We start from the raw sequence: 22,841 nt of genomic DNA, 5'->3' as shown, positions 1-22,841 counted from the left end.
AAATACTCTTCATAGATGGAAGGGTCTTAAGGTAAAACTCTTCTCTCCCTTAACAAATAACACTTCTTATTTTCTCTTCTCTATACTACATATTCATTCCAACTGTTTCTGTGTATAAGTTCACTCAGGTGACCATTTAGGCCCCTAGGTCTCTCGTCTCTTTTAATTCTATTGACAATGTGTGTATTTTTTTCGCAATTTCATTTCCATTCTTCAAAAATGATGAGTAACTGAACCCCTTGGAAATAACACCTAAAGTATAAATATTTATACACACATTGGTTAACATTATTTTATAAATTATGTCATCTCCGCTAATCCTCAGCTGTGGACATAGAAGTTGTTGTAAAAGCCTATCATCAACTTTCATCCCTCATGCTCCACGAGTGTAAATAAGTTATCATATATGAGGACACCATAAGTTTGTATCAAACCACTATATGAGCTAGTATATACTTGTGGGACCTCATGTTTCTGTGGACCGTACCACAACCCAGGAAGTGAAACTATATGATGAAATCATCTGTGGTGCCTCATTTGTAGAAGAGGGTTCTGGCTGAACTTAACATCCATCAATCAATATGTTGATGACAGACATATAGTTTCACACACATACACCACCATCCATATTCATTAAAAGCTGATTACCTTCCCTGAAGGAGAACAGCATGGTGAGTGATCCGATACTACCATCCCTAAGATAACTAGCTCAAGGAAGGATTTCTCCTTATCAGCTAATTACAATTTGGATTCTAATTACTTACTAGGTCAGTCACCGATTCATTCCAACATTTATTAATGTAAAATTAAAAATCTGATTCTAAGATTGCTATTAGATACATCCTAAACTCATTTCATTAGCTTTGTTTCCACAAAAGAAAATTAATTATATTTTTGCCAAGCACTTATGACACCCTACCTCAAAAGCACATTATATCTGGTGAAAATATCCCTTAAAAGTTGGGTTATCATCACTTTGTGCTGTTGCAAATTGACTTTACAAAGAACTGAACTTTTGATATATCCTAGTAAGTACAATGATTCAGCATCCATTTCTGAAAGCTTTTAGAAATAACAGTATTTCACAGCTGAACGTTTATAATATCAAGACTGACCATGTATGAATAAATGAATCTATTTTTTTATGTCTGGCACCAGGACTCCAAATGTAATTTATATGATCTTCTTCCATTAAAATTTCCTCTCTCATTCTGAATCAACATTTTTATGTCACATATGTTTATCAAATGTGACATCAGCCACCACAGAGACTGGTATTCATTAGAAATATTGTGGTTTTGACACTTAATTTTCATACCAAAAAACATAATGGCCAATTTGCTCTTATAGTTATACACAGCCCCACGATTATGATTCACTCCATATGTGGTGAACTCTTACTGCCTTTGATAAGCAAAACACATATTGACTAAATAGGAAATTACAAAGTAGGCCACACACGGGTAGATAACCAACATAAACACTATACCATCCCTTGATGGAAATCAATCTGCGAACAATTTTACATAACGTTCCGCTTGACGAACTTATTTTCATGTAGAATTTACTAGGAATCATAAAAAGGCTGTTCATTAATGGCAGAAAAATGGTATCAGATTTTATCAACTTAGAATGTTATTTATATATACTTCTGACTTCAAAAGCCAAATAACCTTCAGTATTGAGTTATGACACATCAAACACTTACTCCTGTGTAGCACATCATCACCAGATTCACATGTACTTCAAACTGAACAGAAATTGGTGTTTCATTCCTATTAATTGATTTTGTAGACTCAGTGTTAATAGTGTCACAAGGACTGTTATATAGAACAGACAGCCATATAACAATACCAAAAAACTCCTTTAACCAATTATATCAAAGGATTAGATGAATAGGCACATTAATTGACTCAAGACAACAAGAGTGGTCTCCCTTACCCTTTAAATCATATCTTGATATAACTCTAGTTATCTCCCATGTATTCACATTTTTGAAGTCTTTACAAAATGAGAAACCCATTTCAATGAATCACATTCTGAAAAATATTGATAGATATGTTTAAAGTATTGTTTACTTTCATTTCTTTTAAAATCTATTATCATGGAAACATAACTACCAAGTATAAACAGTTGAACACAGCATTACTCATTATGCTAGGTAAAACTGACTACACGATTAAAAAAATAATCAAAATGCTTATATTTTTTTTTTAATAACTGCAAAATCAACAAGTCTCTTATTTTGTGATCAACCAATGTATGTCTAACACCTCATACCCTCCATGCCGCTAAGTCCTCCAAAACTTCTCGAAAATAAGTCTTTAGTATGCATACCAGGATCAATTTCAAAATAAAAAAGATTATTTTGCAAGAGACATTTCTGAAAATAATCAACCATGAACCGTAGGTTTTGATAAATTGTGTTGTTTTATTTCTTTTTACAATGGCCCATTAGACACAAAACCACGGCATGTCAATGTCGTCATTGTAAATGTCGTCATTTCTAAATTTACGAGAACACATTTCTGATACAAAGCTTAATATGCTAAAATAACTGATTTGAACTTCAGGTTCATGTAATGAAGCCTGGATTAAGCATAATTTATCATAGAAAATTATCACACCTGCCCCACAAAGCTTCACTGGGCTTTGCTCATTTTTCTAGCATGATTCGTCAGGGTGAAAAACATATCATATGAAATAAAGATTGGAAACCCAATTGGTCATAATATCAGAATGTTGCTCACGATACTTTATGATAGCAGTTTTGATATTTTAAAGAATAAACAAATAAAAGTTTTTAAAAAATCAGTTTTCTTGTGGGAAAAATAAATCAAATTACAAATTTATTGTCTTCAAACAATTTCTTTAGAGACAAGTCAGTTTGGCACATCTGAAAATTAACATCCGGGTTTAGACATCCACAAAAATATGTCAACAGTTAATGTCACATTCTGCTTAATACCACATTTCCCCCTGACAGGTGGAACATGATATCAAGTGGGTTTCGCTGCATCATATCAAAAAAATACTGTTTCAATTTGTTTACATTTTCTTATCATTACAACAACTTCCCTTTGCACAGTGTATGGAATATCCCAAACCACACATCTAATCAGTATGAAAGACGGTGTTTGTACATAAGAATTTTTTGTTAACAGGTCACACATTCCAAGAGACACTAGACTATATATCGTCAGTGCGGGATCAGAGAGTACAGTACCTTGACCCTCCGGCCTGGGACAAATGTGGGCGCCCTAAGAACAGCTTTGTTACCCTGGAGGATGGGAGGCACATGTGTGCCAGGTACCGAGAGCCTCACAACAAAATGGTGCTTGGTAAGAATTAAAATGCAACAGTGAACATGAAATTTACATCACAGAATTTTTTTTCTTAACATAGTGAAAAGTAACCCATACAACAAAATTACTTTCTTCATATACATCAAAATATTACACCATGCAGATAAGGCTGGGCTTTCCATCTGAAATGGCAGTATTGTTTACCATTGGAACATCATGTGCTGTAAAGTAACCTCCCTAAAAACAAAGTTTATTTTTGCAATATTGTCTTTGATGGAAAACATATGCAGAAATTAAAAGAATGTTGCTTGTAGATATTCAAGAAAGAAATTCATTAACTGATGAACAATAAAACTTCAATTGACAGAAGATCTTGAAAACAGTACCAAGCAAATAACAAGGAACTCACTTATCTGATTAACTTTTATTGCTACACAGGTGAGGTGCTGTCATTCTACCTTTCTCGACTCCTGGGACTGGATAGCGTGCCTGCAGTTGTCCTGTCCATCACAAACCAGACCTCTCCTAGATGGCTCACCACCAACTACAGCAAGGTCGACTGGAAAGACGGCAAGGTTGTCGCTCTTATCCAATGGATACCTAACATGGAAAGCTCACGGTAAATTACAACTCATAATAAAGTTCCGAACTACACAGTGATACATAATGTTCATTAGCATAATAGTTTGTTGCCAGAAAAAATTAATCATTCATAAATCAATCTTTGAAGCCTAAAACAGACAGGTATTTTCCTTCTTCCATTAGAAGCTTGTAATCACATTTATTAAACGTTGACTTGATCAAGATTTTAAGACTTCTGTTCAGGAGTACAAGACATTTTACATGTCAAACTTACTCAAAACCTTCAAAAAGTTATCAAATACACCTACATCTTACAATTAAATTATTGTGGACAAAAGATGCCTGTCAAAGAAATCCACCCCCAATCAAATTACCATAATCAGTTTAAGTGCGATAGAAAGTCAAATGTGCACAATCAAATGGAAAATTCAAATAGTTCTGACATTATTTGACATCACAAGTTGTACAACGATGTCATCATCATATGATCATTTCAATATTACAAATTAGAAGACACATTGACATTACCTCGAACCGGAAAACTTGGATTTCTAGGAAAAAATAATTGGATGCTTAGAACATGTGGTAACATAATTTATATTATTTTGCAGCTCTCTAGTCAAAATACCTCAGTTTATTCTGGAAAAATATGAGCAGAAATCTGTGATAAACCAGGCATCAATAAAGAATTCCAACCTCACCACAACTCAACTGTCCCAACTATTCCAGTGGGGAGGCATGATCTTGTTTGACTACCTCACTGGCAACTATGACAGGTGTGTATAAAGGTTGTGTAATGTCTGTATACTAGTACATTACCTACAGTATAAGATCATGAAAAATTATCCAAAAATAAAAAAAGAAGTCAAGACTATGTTCTGATCTCCCAAGAGTTACTTCCCTTTGCTTCACTACAGTATAGCAATAAGCTCAATTGATTGCCAATATACATGTGATAAAGATACTCTGGTGTCATTTAATCTGATTTAAATTAAACCTTTAATGAAATGGTCCCTATGGACTGTATCCCTTTTTCTTGGTCAATGTCATAAAATGATTTTTTATTATCAATGTTTAGTGAAAAAGGTTTCAATACTCTAAATTTCCTACATGATTTATTTTGATTTTATGTAACATTGATATGCACTAGGAACATCAATATGTTTTTTTTATTTCCTACAGGGTTGCCAGCATGCAAGATGCAGCTTACAAGGAAAAGAAGCCAAGCATTATATCAGAGAATATACGTAACCTAAGAAAATCTATAAAAACTTCCAAACTTTGGTTGATAGACAATGAAAGTGGTCTTCTAGATGCCTATGATCTGATGTATCACAATGGCAACGGTTATGGTGGTGAAAAATTTCTCAAATTCCATCGTGACATGCTGCAGACTTTTTGTATATTTCCAAGGACAATTGTGGAATCACTAGTCAGACTAAATATGATGCTACAACCAGAGCAAGTACTTCTGGAGTTCGCTAGAAAACATGAACCTTTACTTGATGTGTTTCCAAAAGATTCCATTTTCAAACTTTTCCAGACGAGATTTAAAGAGAGAGTATCGGAAGTGTCTGATTGGGTTAAAACTTGTAATTCTAATGTGAGTAATGAGCTGAGATGACAACTCGTTACTAATTATTAAAGTTCTATTCAACCAGAATCAATTGTACCAAGAATTGCTGGCATTACACAGAAAGGATACATACAATGGAGAACATATTATACTATCAAAAGTACTTACACGATATGTCTTCAGATTTAAAACAATACACCTGATAAGATACAAGAGGTAAAGCCAACACCGTGACTTGTAATTGGGCGGATCCATTACTCTCCGACTGCATACCTGAAGATACGCAAGGTGTTTGTGTCGTAGTGTAGATCAAAAGAAGGTAAACAACCACAGGTTCCAAGTATATTTCTTCAATTCTATTTGATACTCATCAACATGTTTTGCTCTTCCCATGCTTCATCAGGACCTCGTCATCAGAACCTGGTCTTAATGAATCCCAAGAAGGATGAAACAAGCCGACGAGAATCTGATAAAATTGAAGAAACATACTCGAAACCTGTTATTGTTGTTTAACTTGTATTAATATTCCCAATACATACATGAAAAAAACTTTGTAAATCAAATTTTATGCTGAAGTGATAGCTCAATACACCGGAGTCTTAAATTACACCCTTGACTACATGAATTGAAATTGGTGTTCCAACTTTTTTTATGTAAAATGTTGAAAATAACGTCTCATCTTCATAAATTCAATGTCATCCTTATCGACATACCATCTTTAGTTCTGATATGATAAGGTAACTCAATCTTTTTAAAAAAAAGTGTAAAGCTGTTGATGCTTTGTACAACTGGTCCTGGTTGCATTATTGAAACTGTGATATTTTTTTTCAAACTATCAATTAATTATGTTCTATACTGCATTGCAACGAAAATAAACTTTAAAAGGCTTTCAGTAAAGAAAATTGATGCCAATAGATTCTATTTTGTGTGAACCAAGTTTTAACACATACTTGTTGCTTATTATGATTACTACAAAATCTGCACTTGAGATGATTTTTTTTTTGTCTTGACTTTGTTAGCTATATGCCCTAAAGTATGAAGATGCTCTTTGGAAAACATCCAAGTTATCTACCTAAATTGGAGAACAATCTGAAGATTCAAAACCCCAAAACAAGAAATTCTATCAAAATTAGGTTTGAACAATTTCCTTTAAACAAGACAATGACCCCTGAATAGAATAAATCACAAATGGGCACCATTAATGTGGGATGATATTGTAAAATGTAAGAAATCCATAAACCTAAGAAATATACCACATTTGACCTGTTAGCTAATGCTTATTATTAGAGGTTTTTATTGAATCTATAGCAAAATAGTATAAATACATTCATCAAGTTCCAGAAAAAGATTTTAAAGAATATAACATAACACAAAAACTCTCAATCAAGTGGAGGAAACTCTTCTGTAATTGATGATAATTGGAAGTTATTGAGGAACAAGGGAGATAACTCAGCTAATAGTGTAGATATGTCTTTGTACTGTGCTAGTCAAATCATATATTTTCACAAGGAATGTGCTTTCAGTTCCAAACTAGAATTTCAAAAAGCATCTTTAAGATAAGTGTTACTCTTTAAAAAGCTTCATATATGTTCTTTACACCAACATAGTCAAACACTTTATTTCTAATTGTTGGAGATGTCATGCAGCAAATAGTTGTTCATAATCATTTGCTGTAAACATAGTGTGTCTAATGTTAATAAAAAATACAGAACTGTTTTCTTGGGGCCATTCTGTGCATTTCAGTGAATACTTCTTTTTAACAACTGGTTTGGTGTTTAAAATTCACTGCACTAAGTGCAAATATTACTTTTCATTCGCTCAGCTGATTCAAAAATGAGGAATTCAAAAATTTTAAAGCTTCTTATCCGCATTCAAATTATCTAACTGAAAATTCTACAGGAAAAGATATAAATGAATGTTGAAGAAAACTTTTCAACTGGTCTTGTCAATATTTTCAGCACAATTTATTTGACAGTTTTATTTGTAACTATTGAACACGTTCATAATATGAAGAAATCCAGCTTGTTTGATATTGTATTACGTGATCACTTCAACCCAACCATTTTAAAGATGACATTAATCAGAATATAAGAAATCCAAATCATTATGATATCAATTACGTAATGTATAGGTCATTTTCACCATGTGACATATTTTTCATTAGAAAAATTCTTACTGAAAGAAATCCAAACAGAATCTATTGTGATATTCACTTATTTCTCATTTTAATTTTCTGAACTTCCCATTCAGTGTAGTAAAGGACAAAAAAGAAATAATTGTGTTCACATCTGAAAATGTACCATGCCGCAAAATACTGAAACCTGAGACAATGAAGATTAGTGAAATCCATTGTACATAGGTACTATTTATCTATATACAGGACAAGTATTTGGTTTATATCTAAATATCACAGGAACATTCATGATACATTTTTATCAATTTTATCTTAATTGAAAAGTACTAGTTTGTTTTCTTCTTTGAAGAAGATAGACTAGATCTGGGACATATAACAGAATTCATCATACACATCCCTGCCCAGATCAAGAGTGTGACTATGAAAAGTGTAATAATTTTTTTTTCAAAATATCATATTTGTCCAATGTAACAAACTGATGATTATTTTTCAAATTTATTTTTGTTTTCAATAATAGCACATTAAAAAGTTTCGTTTTTTAAAATAAAGACTTCAGAGAAAGATTTAATGAATTACCTAACTAAACCATTTCACATACATACAGTATAAATCTATAAATCTAAAAAAACAACCTGCATTTGTCTACTGTAACATTTTTGTTTTAACAATTTTACTACAGTAATGTTTTATGTCATATAAATTATTTGTATATGTTGAATGAAATTGTTGAGATTTTAAAAAAATATTGAAGAATAAAATTCTTTTGTGAAAATTTGTGTAAATTAGTTATCATAAGTCACGGACATGTTTTCCTCAGTGTTATACTCGCTACTGGTCACCAGCCTATTCTCGCCCAAAGATCACTTATATTTAAGCATGAGGATCATTTCAAACATTTCTGGATGGTGAAAAAGATGGTAAATTTGTAAAGTTATGTGTAAGTTAACGAAAAGAAATCCTTCAGCTGTAAAAGTAATAGATTGGCGACCAATATGCGAGTTAATCTGGATCATAAGGTATCGAATCAGAAGTGCGATATTACAAGATTATGCACTATGACTCTGCGTGCTGTCATGCTTAATAATTCATGAACTTGATAACAATTAATACAATTATACATCCTGAAAGTAATTCGAGGAAATGAAATTGATATGATGATCGCGATTATCCAACATCACGAACCTTACCAATACCATTTCAATTACTAGATAGCTTTCCATAATAAATTGTATCCGCTCCGAACAGCCATTTTCATCAGCATCCGGGCTTTGTCCTAATTTGCATGTGAGTTGCGCACGTGAATCCATGACCTCATGATCATAGAATGACATATGTAATTTGCATAAGGCATCTTCGTTGGTATTGAAATTCGCTCAGTCTTTAACCGTCACAGCACAAAAAACGACTGTGTCAGATTCGATGGCAAAAAATCCAAATAATTAGCTCTTTCGTTTTGTAAAAGCATATAATAGTTTTAAATTTTATTAACGACGTGGCGAAGACATGTACACACACTATGTATTTCGTTTTGTGTAAGATAATCTTCCAACCGTTAAAGCATTATGTTTTCAAAAATATTCTTTAAGCATTATACCCGAACAAAAACATCATCGTTCTGGTTCCAAACTACACTAGAACTGGATTATGATTGCGTGTAAGACCGCTGAGGAGTGTAAAAAATACAAACGAAAGCCACTACATATAGACCTAAGTTCCAAAACGCCAAATTTCTTAACCAGACAAGTGTTCATAATTTGCATATGCGTGCATCTGTCACAAATGAAAACATTATTACGGACCTGCATTCTTTCTACTGGATTCATTGACTTCACAACCCTTTATTCAAAACTATGCACATACAGTTGAAATTCGTTATCTCGAAATTCAAGTGACAGTGAAAAATATTTCGATTCATCCGAATTTGGACGCAAAATGTATGTAATTTTATTTATATAGTTTCAAATAGTCCTTACAACACTATTATTGAACAGCGATTCTACATAAATCCATCTTATGTAAGGATGTTTAAGTCACCCGACCTGTACACTACCATGCATCAATCACGTGTATGGGAACGCCTAAAATTTGCACCAGTGCATGGTCGTAACAGACGACTAAGCTTTATATTTTCAATTTCTTTCCTTAAAAACGAAAGAATATACCAGCATCTCAAGATAATAACCCAAACTCAACTTCAATAAAACGTGGGGAAGATGTCAACAAAAGAAAAATGTACACGGATGCAACTGAAAAATTACATGGAAAATAAGGACCAGGTGTTCCGGAAGATTAAGTGTCTTCGGTTTCATCGACGATATTCGCCATGTAAATCTTGGTCAATTCAGCAAACTAATGTCATGTTCTCAAATGAAAACTAGGTATACAACAACGGAACCAACAGGCAAACGAACGTGCATCAAACACGCACAGTGTCCTATCGCACAAAGAAATAAAATGATTCTCAGTGAGATCACTATGACAACCGTACTGCATCATAATTTGCATCAATCTACATATTTGGAAACCTTGTGTTGCGAGGTTATCTGTCAGTTAACGACTGAATGGAACTTAGTGGAAGCAGGCCCTTGAATATTTTATCAACTGCGACATGAAAACACTATAGGTTGGGAACGCAGGGTAATGCTATCCAGAAATGGAAAATTCATAATAGGGACATTGAAATCATCACGCTTATCATACAGCTTGGTGGAAAGCTGTCCATGTTGGTTTTGTTGTAGGAAAAGATTGAGATAAGCGGCTGATGTAGAAGAGTCTGTTATGTCCTTGTTTCCCAAGTCTAATGGATATATACGATGGACGTGGTTGATAAATGTCTTGTTATTCAGCGACATCGATATATCTGTAAAAGAAATTAAACGATTTTGCAACGTTTCTATGAAGACAGTAGACATAGTAGACATTTTTGAATCAAGCACATATTTTTCTTGTTATTCCACTGACTATGTAGGTCTTCTTTTTGTGGCCAAACATACTTTAAAAATGAACTAACTTGTGTAAGTGAAAGTCGATACAGGGTGGATTTGGTCAAATGTTACGGCAATATCGAGCTTTGTCAGTTTAAGAAGGAAATTGCGTGTCTGCCAAAAAAATCTGATACCAAGCCGTTGAAAAGCCAAGTTAGTAATCAGACGCATAATATACAGAACATTATAAAAAAAAAACCTGTAATATAATACTGCATTACTTACCCTTGAACACCTGTACTCAGCCTGGGTAGGTGACTATTATTTCTGTCCATCCCCAATTACATGTCATTTAGTGTAAAAATTTGGTGTACAATAATCTCTACCCCTTTCTTCAGGTCATTATCCTTTTTTTCTGTAGTTGAGTCAAAGACCTATCCCCAATTACCTGTCGTACAACAATCTCTGCCCCTTCCCTCGGGTCATTATCCTTTTTTTCTGTAGTTGAGTCAAAGACCTATCCCCAATTACCTGTCGTATAACAATCTCTGCCCCTTCCCTCGGGTCATTATCCTTTTTTTCTGTAGTTGAGTCAAAGACCTATCCCCAATTACCTGTCGTACAATAATCTCTACCCCTTCCCTCGGGTCATTATCCTTTTTTTTCTGTGGTTGAGTCCCTGACTTATCCCCAATTACCAGTCGTACAACAATCTCTGCCCCTTCCCACAGGTCGTTATCATTTTTTCTGTAGTTGAGTCCCTGACTTATCTCCAATTACATGTCGTACAACAATCTCTGCCCCTTCCCTCGGGTCATTATCCTGTTTTTTTTCTGTAGTTGAGTCCCAGACTTATCTCCAATTACATGTCGTACAACAATCTCTGCCCCTTCCCACAGGTCGTTATCATTTTTTCTGTAGTTGAGTCCCTGACTTATCTCCAATTACATGTCGTACAACAATCTCTGCCCCTTCCCTGGGGTCATTATCCTGTTTTTTTTTTCTGTGGTTGAGTCCCTGACCTATCCCCAATTACCTGTCGTGCAACAATCTCTGCCCCTTCCCTCAGGTCATCATCCTTTTTTCTGTAGTTAAGTCCCTAACTTATCCCCAATTACCTGCCGTTTAGTGTACAAATTAGGCGTACTACAATCTCTGCCCCTTCCCTCGGGTCAGTATCATTTATTCTGTAGTTGAGTCAAAGACTTATCCCCAATTATCTGTCGTATAACAATCTCTGCCCCTTCCCTCGGGTCATTATCCTTTTTTTCTGTAGTTGAGTCAAAGACCTATCCCCAATTACCTGTCGTATAACAATCTCTGCCCCTTCCCTCGGGTCATTATCCTTTTTTCTGTAGTTGAGTCCCTGACTTATCTCCAATTACATGTCGTACAACAATCTCTGCCCCTTCCCTCGGGTCATTATCCTTTTTTCTGTAGTTGAGTCCCCCAATTATCTTACAGCAATCTCTGCCCCTTCCCTCAGGTCATTATCCTTTTTTCTGTAGTTGGGTCCCTGACTTATCCCCAATTATCTGTCGTACAACAATCTCTGCCCCTTCCCTCGGGTCATTATCCTTTTTTCTGTAGTTGAGTCCCTGACTTGTCCCCAATTACCTGTCGTTTAGTGTACAAATTGGGTGTACAACAATCTCTGCCCCTTCCCTCGGGTCATTATCCTTTTTTTCTGTAGTTGAGTCAAAGACTTATCCCCAATTATCTGTCGTACAACAATCTCTGCCCCTTCCCTCGGGTCATTATCCTTTTTTCTGTAGTTGAGTCCCTGACTTATCCCCAATTACCTGTCGTTTAGTGTACAAATTGGGTGTACAACAATCTCTGCCCCTTCCCTCGGGTCATTATCCTTTTTTTTTCTGTAGTTGAGTCAAAGACTTATCCCCAATTATCTGTCGTACAACAATCTCTGCCCCTTCCCTCGGGTCATTATCCTTTTTTCTGTAGTTGAGTCCCTGACTTATCCCCAATTACCTGTCGTTTAGTGTACAAATTGGGTGTACAACAATCTCTGCCCCTTCCCTCGGGTCATTATCCTTTTTTTCTGTAGTTGAGTCAAAGACTTATCCCCAATTATCTGTCGTACAACAATCTCTGCCCCTTCCCTCGGGTCATTATCCTTTTTTCTGTAGTTGAGTCCCTGACTTATCCCCAATTACCTGTCGTTTAGTGTACAAATTGGGTGTACAACAATCTCTGCCCCTTCCCTCGGGTCATTATCCTTTTTTTTTCTGTAGTTGAGTCAAAGACTTATCCCCAATTATCTGTCGTACAACAATCTCTGCCCCTTCCCTCGGGTCATTATCCTTTTTTCTGTAGTTGAGTCCCTGACTTATCCCCAATTAAATGTCGTACAAAAATCTCTGCCCCTGCCCTCGGGTCATTATCCTTTTTTCTGTAGTTGAGTCCCTGACTTATCCCCAATTACCTGTCGTTTAGTGTACAAATTGGGTGTACAACAATCTCTGCCCCTTCCCTCGGGTCATTATCCTTTTTTTCTGTAGTTGAGTCAAAGACTTATCCCCAATTATCTGTCGTACAACAATCTCTGCCCCTTCCCTCGGGTCATTATCCTTTTTTCTGTAGTTGAGTCCCTGACTTATCCCCAATTACCTGTCGTTTAGTGTACAAATTGGGTGTACAACAATCTCTGCCCCTTCCCTCGGGTCATTATCCTTTTTTTTTCTGTAGTTGAGTCAAAGACTTATCCCCAATTATCTGTCGTACAACAATCTCTGCCCCTTCCCTCGGGTCATTATCCTTTTTTCTGTAGTTGAGTCCCTGACTTATCCCCAATTACCTGTCGTTTAGTGTACAAATTGGGTGTACAACAATCTCTGCCCCTTCCCTCGGGTCATTATCCTTTTTTTTTCTGTAGTTGAGTCAAAGACTTATCCCCAATTATCTGTCGTACAACAATCTCTGCCCCTTCCCTCGGGTCATTATCCTTTTTTCTGTAGTTGAGTCCCTGACTTATCCCCAATTACCTGTCGTTTAGTGTACAAATTGGGTGTACAACAATCTCTGCCCCTTCCCTCGGGTCATTATCCTTTTTTTCTGTAGTTGAGTCAAAGACTTATCCCCAATTATCTGTCGTACAACAATCTCTGCCCCTTCCCTCGGGTCATTATCCTTTTTTCTGTAGTTGAGTCCCTGACTTATCCCCAATTACCTGTCGTTTAGTGTACAAATTGGGTGTACAACAATCTCTGCCCCTTCCCTCGGGTCATTATCCTTTTTTTTTCTGTAGTTGAGTCAAAGACTTATCCCCAATTATCTGTCGTACAACAATCTCTGCCCCTTCCCTCGGGTCATTATCCTTTTTTCTGTAGTTGAGTCCCTGACTTATCCCCAATTACCTGTCGTTTAGTGTACAAATTGGGTGTACAACAATCTCTGCCCCTTCCCTCGGGTCATTATCCTTTTTTTCTGTAGTTGAGTCAAAGACTTATCCCCAATTATCTGTCGTACAACAATCTCTGCCCCTTCCCTCGGGTCATTATCCTTTTTTCTGTAGTTGAGTCCCTGACTTATCCCCAATTACCTGTCGTTTAGTGTACAAATTGGGTGTACAATCTCTGCCCCTTCCCTCAGGTCATTATCCTTTTTTTTTTCTGTAGTTGAGTCAAAGACTTATCCCCAATTATCTGTCGTACAACAATCTCTGCCCCTTCCCTCAGGTCATTATCCTTTTTTCTGTAGTTGAGTCCCTGACTTATCCCCAATTATCTGTCGTACAACAATCTCTGCCCCTTCCCTCAGGTCATTATCCTTTTTTTCTGTAGTTGGGTCCCTGACTTATCCCCAATTATCTGTCGTACAACAATCTCTGCCCCTTCCCTCGGGTCATTATCCTTTTTTCTGTAGTTGAGTCCCTGACTTATCTCCAATTACATGTCGTACAACAATCTCTGCCCCTTCCCTCGGGTCATTTTCCTTTTTTCTGTAGTTGGGTCCCTGACTTATCCCCAATTATCTGTCGTACAACAATCTCTGCCCCTTCCCTCAGGTCATTATCCTTTTTTCTGTAGTTGAGTCCCTGACTTATCCCCAATTATCTGTCGTACAACAATCTCTGCCCCTTCCCTCAGGTCATTATCCTTTTTTCTGTAGTTGAGTCCCTGACTTATCCCCAATTATCTGTCGTATAACAATCTCTGTCCCTTCCCTCGGGTCATTATCCGTTTTTCTGTAGTTGAGTCCCTGACTTATCCCCAATTATCTGTCGTACAACAATCTCTGCCCCTTCCCTCAGGTCATCATCCTTTTTTCTGTAGTTAAGTCCCTAACTTATCCCCAATTACCTGCCGTTTAGTGTACAAATTAGTCGTACAACAATCTCTGCCCCTTCCCTCGGGTCATTATCCTTTTTTCTGTAGTTGGGTCCTTGACTTATATATTATTTAGCAGCTGAAGCGTCGTAACAATAACAATATAAGAAGATACACATATCTCTTCTTAACCCAGTCTAATCGTGTGATCTACTAGTGTAACAATGTAAGGAGATAATGACACAAATCTCTTCTTAACCTAGTCTAATCGTGTGATCTACTAGTGTAACAATGTACGGAGATAATGACACAAATCTCTTCTTAACCTAGTCTAATCTTCTCTTCTTAACCTAGTCTAAATCTCTTCTTAACCTAGTCTAATCGTGTGATCTACTAGTGTAACAATGTAAGGAGATAATGACACAAATCTCTTCTTAACCTAGTCTAATCTAGTGTAACAATGTAAGGAGATAATGACACAAATCTCTTCTTAACCTAGTCTAATCGTGTGATCTACTAGTGTAACAATGTAAGGAGATAATGACACAAATCTCTTCTTAACCTAGTCTAATCGTGTGATCTACTAGTGTAACAATGTAAGGAGATAATGACACAAATCTCTTCTTAACCTAGTCTAATCGTGTGATCTACTAGTGTAACAATGTAAGGAGATAATGACACAAATCTCTTCTTAACCTAGTCTAATCGTGTGATCTACTAGTGTAACAATGTAAGGAGATAATGACACAAATCTCTTCTTAACCTAGTCTAATCGTGTGATCTACTAGTGTAACAATGTACGGAGATAATGACACAAATCTCTTCTTAACCTAGTCTAATCTTGTCAAATCTCTTCTTAACCTAGTCTAATCGTGTGATCTACTAGTGTAACAATGTAAGGAGATAATGACACAAATCTCTTCTTAACCTAGTCTAATCTTGTCAAATCTCTTCTTAACCTAGTCTAATCGTGTGATCTACTAGTGTAACAATGTAAGGAGATAATGACACAAATCTCTTCTTAACCTAGTCTAATCGTGTGATCTACTAGTGTAACAATGTAAGGAGATAATGACACAAATCTCTTCTTAACCTAGTCTAATCGTGTGATCTACTAGTGTAACAATGTAAGGAGATAATGACACAAATCTCTTCTTAACCTAGTCTAATCGTGTGATCTACTAGTGTAACAATGTAATGACACAAATCTCTTCTTAACCTATTCTAATCGTGTGATCTACTAGTGTAACAATGTAAGGAGATAATGACACAAATCTCTTCTTAACCTAGTCTAATCGTGTGATCTACTAGTGTAACAATGTAAGGAGATAATGACACAAATCTCTTCTTAACCTAGTCTAATCGTGTGATCTACTAGTGTAACAATGTAAGGAGATAATGACACAAATCTCTTCTTAACCTAGTCTAATCTGTGATCTACTAGTGTAACAATGTAAGGAGATAATGACACAAATCTCTTCTTAACCTAGTCTAATCGTGTGATCTACTAGTGTAACAATGTACGGAGATAATGACACAAATCTCTTCTTAACCTAGTCTAATCGTGTGATCTACTAGTGTAACAATGTAAGGAGATAATGACACAAATCTCTTCTTAACCTAGTCTAATCGTGTGATCTACTAGTGTAACAATGTAAGGAGATAATGACACAAATCTCTTCTTAACCCAGTCTAATCGTGTGATCTACTAGTGTAACAATGTAAGGAGATAATGACACAAATCTCTTCTTAACCTAGTCTAATCGTGTGATCTACTAGTGTAACAATGTAAGGAGATAATGACACAAATCTCTTCTTAACCTAGTCTAATCGTGTGATCTACTAGTGTAACAATGTAAGGAGATAATGACACAAATCTCTTCTTAACCTAGTCTAATCGTGTGATCTACTAGTGTAACAATGTAAGGAGATAATGACACAAATCTCTTCTTAACCTAGTCTAATCGTGTGATCTACTAGTGTAACAATGTAAGGAGATAATGACACAAATCTCTTCTTAACCTAGTCTAATCGTGTGATCTACTAGTGTAACAATGTAAGGAGATAATGACACAAATCTCTTCTTAACCTAGTCTAATCGTGTGATCTACTAGTGTAACAATGTAAGGAGATAATGACACAAATCTCTTCTTAACCTAGTCTAATCGTGTGATCTACTAGTGTAACAATGTAAGGAGATAATGACACAAATCTCTTCTTAACCTAGTCTAATCGTGTGATCTACTAGTGTAACAATGTAAGGAGATAATGACACAAATCTCTTCTTAACCCAGTCTAATCTTGTCAAATCTCTTCTTAACCTAGTCTAATCGTGTGATCTACTAGTGTAACAATGTAAGGAGATAATGACACAAATCTCTTCTTAACCTAGTCTAATCGTGTGATCTACTAGTGTAACAATGTAAGGAGATAATGACACAAATCTCTTCTTAACCTAGTCTAATCGTGTGATCTACTAGTGTAACAATGTAAGGAGATAATGACACAAATCTCTTCTTAACCTAGTCTAATCGTGTGATCTACTAGTGTAACAATGTAAGGAGATAATGACACAAATCTCTTCTTAACCTAGTCTAATCTTGTCAAATCTCTTCTTAACCTAGTCTAATCGTGTGATCTACTACTGTAACAATGTAAGGAGATAATGACACAAATCTCTTCTTAACCTAGTCTAATCGTGTGATCTACTAGTGTAACAATGTAAGGAGATAATGACACAAATCTCTTCTTAACCTAGTCTAATCTTGTCAAATCTCTTCTTAACCTAGTCTAATCGTGTGATCTACTAGTGTAACAATGTAAGGAGATAATGACACAAATCTCTTCTTAACCTAGTCTAATCTTGTCAAATCTCTTCTTAACCTAGTCTAATCGTGTGATCTACTAGTGTAACAATGTAAGGAGATAATGACACAAATCTCTTCTTAACCTAGTCTAATCGTGTGATCTACTAGTGTAACAATGTAAGGAGATAATGACACAAATCTCTTCTTAACCTAGTCTAATCGTGTGATCTACTACTGTAACAATGTAAGGAGATAATGACACAAATCTCTTCTTAACCTAGTCTAATCTTGTCAAATCTCACCTAGTCTAATCGTGTGATCTACTAGTAACAATGTAAGGAGATAATGACACAAATCTCTTCTTAACCTAGTCTAATCGTGTGATCTACTAGTGTAACAATGTAAGGAGATAATGACACAAATCTCTTCTTAACCTAGTCTAATCGTGTGATCTACTAGTGTAACAATGTAAGGAGATAATGACACAAATCTCTTCTTAACCTAGTCTAATCTTGTCAAATCTCTTCTTAACCCAGTCTAATCGTGTGATCTACTAGTGTAACAATGTAAGGAGATAATGACACAAATCTCTTCTTAACCTAGTCTAATCGTGTGATCTACTAGTGTAACAATGTAAGGAGATAATGACACAAATCTCTTCTTAACCTAGTCTAATCGTGTGATCTACTAGTGTAACAATGTAAGGAGATAATGACACAAATCTCTTCTTAACCCAGTCTAATCGTGTGATCTACTAGTGTAACAATGTAAGGAGATAATGACACATATCTCTTCTTAACCCAGTCTAATCTTGTCAAATCTCTTCTTAACCTAGTCTAATCGTCTGATCTACTAGTGTAACAATGTAAGGAGATAATGACACAAATCTCTTCTTAACCTAGTCTAATCGTGTGATCTACTAGTGTAACAATGTAAGGAGATAATGACACAAATCTCTTCTTAACCTAGTCTAATCGTGTGATCTACTAGTGTAACAATGTACGGAGATAATGACACAAATCTCTTCTTAACCTAGTCTAATCTTGTCAAATCTCTTCTTAACCTAGTCTAATCGTGTGATCTACTAGTGTAACAATGTACGGAGATAATGACACAAATCTCTTCTTAACCCAGTCTAATCGTGTGATCTACTAGTGTAACAATGTAAGGAGATAATGACACAAATCTCTTCTTAACCTAGTCTAATCGTGTGATCTACTAGTGTAACAATGTACGGAGATAATGACACAAATCTCTTCTTAACCTAGTCTAATCGTGTGATCTACTAGTGTAACAATGTAAGGAGATAATGACACAAATCTCTTCTTAACCTAGTCTAATCGTCTGATCTACTAGTGTAACAATGTACGGAGATAATGACACAAATCTCTTCTTAACCCAGTCTAATCGTGCGCTCTACAAGTGTACTTGGTTTAAATATAGTCACACAACACATTAAAAAGCGATATCAAGGTAATTTCCTCATTCTTGTAATCATGAGTAGAATTGAACCACGAACGTGCTTCACTATAATCCGCCCTAGTTGCAGACTGCTGATTATAACCGTACAGAGTGTCCATTGATAAATCTTTTACAGTCAAAGCTGGATTAAGTGTACTGTTACTGGAAATTATTGTTTGGCAAATCAAGTACTGATAAAAACGAGAAACAAACACACTATGGAAATAGATACAGGGAAAAAAACAATGTCGTAACATATTTATGTATAGAAGCTATAAACTCAACATATCCCTGTCTCTAACTCCACTTGTCATTGCTTACACACTCAGTATGTACGAGTCGTGAAAAACTCAATTACTGCTGTCTGATTAGATATTGATTATTGTGTCATCATCGACAGATTTATTGTAAAAAAATTCAGGTTATGGATAACACGTGACCCCTTCCTTAAAGAATATAATAATAACTGAGAGGACACATCCGGTATGTGACTCCCATTACAGGGGCTCTGTTACATCATCGTTAAACCCGTCAACCATTTTGTCACCTTGTCCGAACCGCCCGTGCTTCTTACATCGGTTTTGAGTTTTATATCAACAACACTGGCATGCTAGTTTATCTTTTCTGATTTATCTTAAAGTATTACAATTAAGTACTGGAAGTTGTATGGAAGTGGAACATTCACGCCTCCACTCAGAGAGATAATATGACTGCTTGTAACCCGACTACGAACACTGCAAACATTTACCGCCCACCACTAATGCGAAACAAGATATCAGTAAATATTAATCATTGATGTTGGCCCGGATGGAAGCCTACAGTGGATCTTACTGAACTTCTAACCCAGACGGCTAGGTGAAAGACGTGTTCGTTACCACTGCGCAACATTACTGAACTTCCTTGTCATGTCCGTTCTGGAAATCTAACCCAGACGGCTAGGTGAAAGACGTGTTCGTTACCACTGCGCCACCCGACCACACGCTAAAAGGTTGTAGGAGGTACACACGATCAAAGTAGAATAAACCCCATATAATGAACAATTTACCAGTGATTGTAAGAACAATCTGTCTAATCTTATCATGTGTCGTCACGGGCAGCGACCTTGTTAAAACCGGAACAATTTCCCTGTCACTTATTCCTAGAACAGTTATCTTTTCCCTGTCACTGAGTATAATCTTGTGTGTCTTTTGTACAATCCTTGTTATAACTAGAACGGTCTTCAGTTTTGTCACTGGCTGTAACCGTTTTGTAACTAGAAAAGTCTCACTGTTTTGTCACTGTCTGTAACCGTTTTGTAACTAGAAAAGTCTCACTGTTTTTTCACTGACTGTAACCGTTTTGTAACTAGAAAAGTCTCACTGTTTTGTCACTGTCTGTAACCGTTTTGTAACTAGAAAAGTCTCACTGTTTTGTCACTGTCTGTAACCGTTTTGTAACTAGAAGAGTCACACTGTTTTGTCACTGTCTGTAACCGTGTTGTAACTAGAAGAGTTTCACTGTTTTGTCACTGACTGTAACCGTTTTGTAACTAGAAGAGTCACACTGTTTTGTCACTGTCTGTAACCGTGTTGTAACTAGAAGAGTTTCACTGTTTTGTCACTGAATGTAACCGTGTTGTAACTAGAACAATCTCCATGTTTTCTCAATGGCTGATACCACATTATTGCAAGGGATTTGATATTTACACTTTCACCAGCCATACAATGAGCTCATCAGTCTCCTTCATGCCATCACACTTCCTGTGATCCATTTTCATTAAATATATGAAGCAGCAAAGAACAGAAATATGCTACCAATCACAAGATTTAACTACACCTTGTGTATCCTATGTCATACTTAAAAATCCAAAAAGAAAAACAAACCATTCAAATCGATTTCACAAGATTTTAATTAACAACATCTTATACGTTAGTATACATATAAAGTATTTCCCATGTTGAAAGATGAAGGATGTAAGGCTTGTATTAATGTTTTCACTGAATTGCATTTAAATAAAACTTTTTACATGTAACTGTCTTTACCATGCATGTACACGATAAAATGTCTTTTGAAATGTCGATATCAACTGAAGCACAGACACACCTGTCCATATTTTGTTGTTGAACGAAAATTATGAAAGACGCAATTATAAGTGCACATCGGTCAATCACTTTCTTAAGCAGAAATCAATTTATCTGATTTCGTGGGTAATCTTTTGCTAGAAAGTCTTCACGAATCAATAAACCGTTACAACGAACACAGATTTTTAATATCAGGATATATGATGTTTTTATACATTTTGTAGACGAAGGGATTGTTCTCGTTTTTTAACGTTGAAAACGAAATTGGAGTCTGTTTGAGTATGCATTTTTACGTTCAAATCTTCTAGAAAATATCCAACACTTCCTATGTTCATGTTCCGAAGGTCACGTGTATTACCTCCGGTATTTACATAAGTCAGTACAGTCTCGTCTAAAATTGCTGTTGGTCAAGCAATATACTATCGGATTAATCACGTGGTTCAGGACATGGAATCGGTAAAGAACTCCCGCCATTGAACCAAGATATTTAAACATATCCGCTCTCAGCTGCCAATCAAAGCTCTCGATACATCTTATCACCAAAACGGGTACGAAAGATAAAAATGACAAGCAAGTACACATGAGAAACATGAAGGAAATCTTAGCGCTTTTTGTGTACAGGGTTTTCCCGCTCAAATTCGAACTTATATGTCTCGTCGATCCATGATTTTGAAAGGAAGAATTCAGATCGGAGCTTGTCACACTTTTTAAGGACATTCTTCGTACACTACATGCGTTGTTTCTTTCCATTGACTGATCCTGATTGTGATCACATGACATGTTCTTAATTGTTGAATTTTGATATCTAAACGGCACCATGTGAGGTCGGTGTTTTCTGTGTTGTAAAAGGGTCCTTCCTATTATACAATACAATACTGTACACACAATTATTTTAAGGAAGAGAAACAGGATTATTATCTGGCTGAATATTTTAGCAAATGTTCCTTCTTTGTTTATCAAACAGCTGTGACCAATAAGATTACCCACCATGATACGTTGGGAACTGAAGGTAAAAAGTCCCAGTGTAGCCAATGCTATGTTAAATCCTGCCAAACAGATACAAACTAACTTTACTCGCATTAAACTGAAGTCCTCTTTCAATGGCCTGCATGTTTTCCGGAATCTTTCTATTGCTATAAAACACAACAAGTCTACTGAAAAAGCTCCAACAAATATATGAAACATTGTCGTACCTCGACAAAACACATCCGATTCGATGGAGTACCGGAAACGAGACAGTGCTATGTAACCAGGAATACTGAAAAAACAGCTCAGCAAGTCAACAAAGGCTAGACATTGAATGAGTATTCTATAGTTTCGCCATCTGTCACGTCGGCCTACGGTCAAAATGACCATAACATTTCCCAGAGTGCCAATGACACTCAGACTGGACAGAAACACAGTCAGTGGTATGTCCTTCTTCACAAAATCCTGCCATTCTATTTCATGTAATGTTAGTGTGTTGTTGCTTACTTGCAATGGACTATGGTTCATCCTTGCTGTTTTGCTGTCAACTTTACACACAGATAACTTTTGTATGCTCTGACAGAAACCCGGATGTCACATTGTTATATTCGGTCTCCTGTTTTCTTCACAACGTCAATTGGAGCATGATAATATGCTAATGCAAAAATATCCTTTTACAGTTAAATAACGAAAGTTAATACACAACATGACCGAATCCACTGTTTAGTATACTGAATGAA

General features: G+C 35.9%; 2 protein-coding genes across 4 annotated transcripts in view; one reads left to right on the top strand and one right to left on the bottom strand.

Annotated features, from left to right (window-relative positions):
• Positions 1–8,369, top strand: part of LOC132545388 (extracellular serine/threonine protein kinase four-jointed-like) — a 73,718-nt gene extending 65,349 nt beyond the window's left edge. For all 3 annotated transcript variants that reach the window (XM_060209069.1, XM_060209070.1, XM_060209071.1), the window contains 4 exons: positions 3,165–3,341; positions 3,744–3,924; positions 4,499–4,663; positions 5,070–8,369. In XM_060209069.1, the coding sequence (XP_060065052.1) occupies positions 3,165–3,341; positions 3,744–3,924; positions 4,499–4,663; positions 5,070–5,511 (965 nt within the window). In that variant the 3' untranslated portion in view covers positions 5,512–8,369. The remainder of the gene's footprint in view (positions 1–3,164; positions 3,342–3,743; positions 3,925–4,498; positions 4,664–5,069) is intronic.
• A 13,120-nt stretch (positions 8,370–21,489) lies between these two features.
• On the bottom strand, positions 21,490–22,629 carry LOC132545412 (cholecystokinin receptor type A-like). The gene has a single exon (XM_060209102.1). It carries the CDS (start codon positions 22,627–22,629, stop codon positions 21,490–21,492), a length of 1,140 nt encoding a protein of 379 aa, XP_060065085.1.
• Positions 22,630–22,841: the final 212 nt, after the last annotated feature.

This window comes from Ylistrum balloti, unplaced genomic scaffold (genome assembly GCF_031769215.1).
Source record: "Ylistrum balloti isolate Yb309-2 unplaced genomic scaffold, AGI_CSIRO_Ybal_v1 Utg369846, whole genome shotgun sequence".
Taxonomy (NCBI): domain Eukaryota; kingdom Metazoa; phylum Mollusca; class Bivalvia; order Pectinida; family Pectinidae; genus Ylistrum; species Ylistrum balloti.
This window is presented reverse-complemented; position numbering and strand designations above follow the sequence as displayed.